General features: G+C 55.9%; 1 protein-coding gene across 1 annotated transcript in view; it reads right to left on the bottom strand.

Annotated features, from left to right (window-relative positions):
- Positions 1–6,524, bottom strand: part of COL18A1 (collagen type XVIII alpha 1 chain) — a 71,045-nt gene extending 64,521 nt beyond the window's left edge. The window contains exons 1-2 of the mRNA XM_026086505.1: positions 6,470–6,524; positions 5,951–6,018 (exon numbers count right to left, since the gene is read on the bottom strand). Of these exons, the coding sequence (XP_025942290.1) occupies positions 5,951–6,018; positions 6,470–6,480 (79 nt within the window). The 5' untranslated portion in view covers positions 6,481–6,524. The remainder of the gene's footprint in view (positions 1–5,950; positions 6,019–6,469) is intronic.
- Between the last annotated feature and the right edge of the window lie 6 nt (positions 6,525–6,530).

Here is a 6,530-nt window from a genome sequence, read left to right as displayed (position 1 = left end):
CTAGCTACAGGCCTCCAACTAGACTCTGCACCGCTGATCACATCCCTCTGAGCTCTGCCATTCAGCCAGTTCTCAATCCAGCATTCCAGGACACGACAGGGATGACAACATCCCTTCTCAGGTCTCCCTCACTATCCTGAACAGCCAAGGATAAGGCCAGACCTCAGCTCCATCATGTTTTCCCAGGCACCCCATAGGTGTTCATGGGAGGCTGATCTGCAACCAGTGGCAGCCCTGTTGCCTTTGCACCAGGGTCCTCAGCATCCTTTTAGGGCTCTGAGCTCACAGGCATATGCATCTGCAGATCAGTCCTCACCCTCTGGGCTTGCTCCCTGGTCCATACCACCTGCGCACACTCTTGCCTCCTTAAAAAGAAGTGGTGATRTCCCCCCACAAGGGAAAAGACTATTTTTACTTTCCAGCAGCACAGTTCTCTGTTTTTAACCTTGCAATGATGCTTGAAACAGAACTGCAAAATTTGTTCCTCTGAGCACCCTGTCTTCTCTAAGTGCTCAGACTTGCTCTTTCAACAGAGCCCATATTGCGCTGAAATAAACAGTCTAAGAAGAGGTTATTACAGCTGCAGAACAAAATAAATAATAAGGAACACCACAACGAGCCTGCTGTTCAAAGCAGAAATCCCCACTTCTCCCAGGATTTGATACAGCCTGCACAGTATCTTCTAGCAGCCACAGAAAAAAATCAGCCCAGTTCTCTGTTCACCTGTGAACATGCACCAGCAGGGAGTTCCCAGGTGCTCACAGCCATGCAGGGCACAAGAGAAACCTGGGCAGAGCTCACCTTGCCCACACGGAAACCTGAAATCTAGTCTGAACTCGGGACAAAAGATACTTTGGAGAGACTGAGCCCAGACACGAGGCTGCAAAACCACAAGGACTGGGATCAGGGCTTGAAATGTTCACTTGCCTCCAAGGAAGCAAAGGGAAAACTCCTGCCTGGGAGAGAAACTGCTCTGCAGGACCACCGTTTCCTTTTTCTTTTAAAGGAACAAGTTTCCAGCCCCAAAGCATCCTCCGACTGGAGCTGTGCTGCAGCCTGCAGGCAGACTCCTCTTGTACCCTCAGCCTGGGCCTGGGCGCAGTCCATGCTCAGGGCTGCTCTCTGCAACCCTGCACACYGCAGTGGAAAGAGGAGTGTGAAATCAAAGTATGACTGCAAGGGAAACAGTCTACCCTACCGCTTCATCGCCCACTAGATCTTTGCCCTCAGGCTAAGAGACCAAGGGCCACCCCTTGCCTTTCAAGCTGGCTGGCAGAGCAGAGCCCAACATTTAAGTACCTGCTGACTGCAAGCACCTGCTAAATGTTGCTACTGTTTCTGCCTCTCTTCCTTTGCCTTGTATTTCTGCATGCTCACAACACCCTTAGATGTCCACCAAGAAGATGCAAGGGACTGCAGCGGTCCTGGCATTATGTGGATGCTACAGTCAGGGCCCAACCGCTGGCACTGTCCCTTGTCCCCAGGGTACTGGCACAGAGCAAACAGGCTGCGCTGCCCCTGTCCACCCCCACCCTGCCAAAAGGCCGCTGCAGAGTCGCCGCTCTGCCTAATCCCAGCCATCCAAAGAGAGGCAAGAGGCAGCTATTCTTAGCCTCTGTGTCCCAGCAGGGAAGTGACAGCCTGCCCAGTGCTTCAGCTCTGCTCCCTCCTCCCCAGAATGAGCAGGAGGAAGCTTTATCTGCAGGCCAGCAACCGCGATGGACTAGGAGCCACACGTGAGAGCAATGGGGCGTCCAGCTTTGCTGGAGGGAGGTGTCCATGGGTTTGGCCCCTTCCAGCTTCCTGCAGCCCAGGGCTCACACGCAGGCAAGAGCAGCTCTCCCTGCCCACCCGCTCCTGCAGCAGCCTGGTGTCCCAAATAAGGCTTTGCAAACAGACATCTTGCCCGCTGATAAGGAGACGAAGTGCTCATGAAGTCTCCCAAGCACAGCACCCTCTCCAGCCGTTTCACCCCATCCCAAAGGCCACGGCAGCCCAACAACACTTTCAAAGCCGAGAGATGCCCAAGGGTACTGGACGGTGCATGCACTTGGTGCTATTAGAGGCAGGCCAAAATCCACAGCCCTCCATGTCAGCTCCAAAATAGGAAGCAGCCCCCTCCCTACTTCCCATAACACAGAAAGTGCCTCACTTCYGATGCCAGGCTGAGAAGTTCTCCCCCAGCTAAACCAGCATCTGCTAGCACTGCCCGTGACATATCCCCTGCAGCGCTTCTCCTAAGTGGTAGGAAAACTTCTTAAAATAATGTTCGTGAAAGCTCAGATCCACCTGTCAAAAATCCCTGAGCACTGATGCCAAAGCAGTTATGTCACACTTTGTAAATCTCTCTGCACGACACCTGTTTGATCTTTGACAGCACGTGTTTGCAAAGAATCCAAACCATTAAAACCAACAAGCCACCGAGGATGGAAATAAAATCAAGCTCAAGCCTTTATGCTCGTAGAAAGAAGTCCAGACAACTGCTATATATAATTAAGGGAGCAGGCAGCTCTGCTTTCCAGGTGCGACTGCCCTGTCACAGCTAGGCCTTCTAATCATTGTTAGCTGAGACCTCAAGGTACCAACCCCTCCCAAACCCAGAAACAACACAGAAAAGTCCAATGCAAGAGACACTTAATGACATCAGGCCTCCTTACAGACTCAGAGACATGGGCTATCCCCAACATCCAATCAGGGTGGCCCCAGCTATGTCTAGCTGAGGCTGGAAACCTCAAGGATGGAGATCTCCCATCTCTGGGGACCTGTCCCAGAGTTGCCCTCCTCCTGGGGAAGGAGATTTCCCTGGTGCCTGACCCAAGCCCCCTCGCCCCAAATCAGGCCACTGCCCTGTGCACACTCACAGTCAGCGCACTGGCCCATGGGACACCCACAGCCCTTCCACACATGCACCGATTCCCACGTGCTCTCAGGACCGTACCTACCTCACCTTCTCTGCAGATGCCCCCCACCCCAGCCCTTCACTGATCACCTGCTGGGCTACGCGCTCTCGGTGGAGGATCCTGGAGATCTGGCGATAAAAACCAAGACAAGCTCCAGACAGCTAAGTGCCCAAATTTGCAAGGAAGGCAGATAAATGGAAAGGTTATCTCCACGCCAGGATAGCCTTCAGAACAAACATTCCCAGGGAGCCCATCACAAAGGACGGCTGGCAGAACAGGCCCGGCAGTCCTTGGACATTGAACCGAGAAAAAAAAACTCTTTCAAATTCTTTAAAACCCGATTCGCAGCCTGCCTTTGGGAGACGGCCAAGTCATCTGGGCGAAACAGGCACTTCCCTGCTTGTGGCCGAAAAGGAGAGAGAAAAAGCTGGAGGCAGCAGTTCATGACCTGCTTTCCCTTGGTGCAAGATGCCACAGGAGAAACATCCAAGAGCAATTGGTGTGGACTTAAAGGGATTTTCATGGAGCAAACCCTACCTTCCCCCACAACACACCATCACCTGCTCCTGGCCAGAGACAGCCCGATCCCTTGTGATACGCAGTGCTCATGAGCACCATGGCAGGAAATCTCTTGCTCCACGTAAGACTTTAAAGGGGGAAACTAGCTCAGGCGTTTCCATCCCTGCTAGCAGGTGTCACCAGCGTAAAATGCGCTCCCCAAACACCTAATCCCTCCATTTACCATGCTAAGGCTCAGCAACGCAGCAGGAGGGAGTTCCCCAGATGCCCGCACAGGCTGTTCAAACAGCACGGGATGCACCTTTAGCTCACAAATCATCCTGGCAAACCCTGCATTGCCCATGCTGGGAGCAGAGGCACCGGATGGAGGGGGCGGTGAGTGACTAGCCACTTCAGCTCTGAATAACCACTATTAAAACAGTTCCTGGCCCTCAGACTTGGTCTGCTGTTCTGGACAGTCTCCAGGAACTTAAAATAGTTGATTCAGGATTTCACATTGGAATAATTTTTTTCTCTCTGGAGACCTCTAAGAGGCACTTTGTTTCAGCAGTCCTTGGGGAGTCTTTACCGCAGGCACCCATGCAACAGAAAGCAGGGTCATAAATCCAGCTCAGGCTATTTCTACAACTTCTCCAAATATTCCCAGACATGCTCCGGGAGTGCTGGGCATCCCTGTTAACCTGCAAACGGCCAGGCCAGATTCACGTGAAGTCAGGCCTGTGCATGCTACCACCCTTGACTTCCCTGCTGTGTGCTGGGCTCTTGCACAGAGAGGCAGAGGAGGACTGGGGGCCACGTGCTCTTTCCTGCTGTCACGTGCTCCAGGCTACAATCCCACTGCTGGAGCGTGACCCCAGTAAGGCAGAGCGTGACATAGCCAAAAGCAGTACCAGCCTCTGCATGGCGCTATCTGAGCTATTCCTAGACGGCATAAAGTCTTGCTCCTGTAAATAATCCACCAATTTCACAGCCCAGTGCATGCCTGTGACTTCCAGCTCATTTATAGCAGGGCAGCCACTTGCCAACACGCGTCACACACAACCTAGGACAGAGATGAAAGACAGGGGCATGAGCAACACCTCTTAGCTTGCTGTAGAGGCTACAGTACATAACACAAACAGAAGCCAACTGAAACATCTCCCTGAAGAAAAGTCATTCTTGCTGCTTTTTGGATCACTGATGGGCTGAGGCAATTGCAGMAGTTCAGCACTTTTTGCAAGCAGAGTGCAGGTGAACCAAACCTCTCAACACACTTCCACCTGGGGGCATTTTACCATTGACTCTCACCATCAGGCACCAAAATTAATCCTAACGAGCCAAGAGATGCCCCAGCTCACTACATGCTCCCCCACTTCACCCAGCAGAGTCAGCGTGGCCCCAGGACAAAGCCGCACTGGGAGGCAGAAGTGCACAGCAGCCCTGGGGCTCCACGGTGCGAGTCTCACACAAGTCCAGCCCAGCTATCTACACTGTGTAAGGGAGATCCTCAGGAGGCTCCTGGGCCACAAGCGGGTCAAGGGCTTGCTTTGTCAGTCACTGCTCTCTGCCTGCTTTGCATTTGGCACGCACTCACAGATGCTGGCTGTGGCTGGAAGGGGTGGAGGGCTTTAAACCAGCCCAGCAGCCGGGAGGAAGCTTCCCAGGAGGGGAGGTAAAGTTCACCGCGCAAACAGGCTGCTCGTGCACTCAGGCAGTGGGAAAATGGCCTGCGCCCCACCCGTAGCCAAAGCAAGGCTGGAAAGCTGAGTCAGTGCTGAATTCCACCCTCCGTCTCGAGGGTATAAGCGGCTTGAGAGCCGGAACGGGTCGTTCTCCAAGCTCCAAAGACCGGAGAAAGCCCATAAGCGGCATGGGAGGTGTTGCATCTCTGGGACACGTGCCTGAGGCTTTCTGCGGCATGCAATGCTTCCAAGGATATGCAGCCACAGACAGGACTTCAACAACAGGGCAGAAACCATTAACAGAGCACGACCGCTTTGGGGCAATGTCACCCCATCTTTCACATGTCCAGCATGGGCCTGACGAGCCCCAGGGCTCGCTCTCATCACAGCAAGCCCCCAAAGCATGCTTTCCTCAGGGGCACCAAACCAAGGTCCTCTCTCAAGCACTGCCTGGCACAGCACTTCTCCAGGATCCTTCCCTGGCATCCCATCAAGACTACAGGATGCACAAGAGCCCTGTCCTGCTACCCTCTGTGTCTATGATGGACATGACCATTTCTTCAGTGGCAGGGGGCGACTATCCCCCTTTACCCTTCACTTTGGAGACTGCTACACACACAAACACACAGACCGGAGGCACACCCGCACTTTTCACCTGGGGTTTCATCCCTGGTGGGAAATGCAACCCGTGCCTGACCGGCAGCAGGGCAGATTTTGCAGCCACTTCTCCTGCGGAGCAGCACACCCCACAGGCCAGCAAGAGAAGGAGGGGAGGGGGGTCAAAACTGGTGCCCACCGCCCCCCAGGCATAGCAGGAGGGACCTGTCCACCCCACAGCACCCCACTGGCACTCTGTCCCGCTCACATTACCCGGCTCCTGGAAAGCGGCGGGGACCAGCAGGACAAAGAGCCCGAGCAGCAGCCGCCGCAGGGGACACCTGCAAGGGAAGCAGAGACCAAGCGGTTACGCCTCCCCGCAGCTCCGGGGCCCCCCTGCACCCTCGGTGCAGCCCGGCGCGCCCCTGCACTCCTCCCCCCCCCACCGGGCACCCGCGGTGCGCCCCAATCCCGGCAGCCCCCTGGCGACCCGGGACCCACGCACGGTGCGGCCACGACCCCCGAGACTCCGGTACAGCGCAGCAGCCCCTGACCGCCCCCCGGTGCTCCGCTGCCCCTGCACCCCCCGCGACGTGCTCCGACCCCGCTGCTCCCTGTCCCTGCACCCCCCCAGGCGGGCTCCGGTCCCGGTGCTCCGCTGCCCCTGCACCCCCCTCGACGTGCTCCGACCCCGCTGCTCCCCTGCCCTGCGACTCCCCGGCGACGTGCTCCGACCCCGCTGCTCCCCTGCCCCGCGACTCCCCCGCGACGCGTTCGGGCGCCGGTGCTCACCGCGGGCGCATGGTGCCCGTCGGGTGCCGGGAGCGCGGCTGTGCGCGGCTCGGCCCGGCTC

Source organism: Apteryx rowi, unplaced genomic scaffold, assembly GCF_003343035.1.
Source record: "Apteryx rowi isolate R43461 unplaced genomic scaffold, aptRow1 scaffold_699, whole genome shotgun sequence".
In the NCBI taxonomy this organism is placed as follows: domain Eukaryota; kingdom Metazoa; phylum Chordata; class Aves; order Apterygiformes; family Apterygidae; genus Apteryx; species Apteryx rowi.
This window is presented reverse-complemented; position numbering and strand designations above follow the sequence as displayed.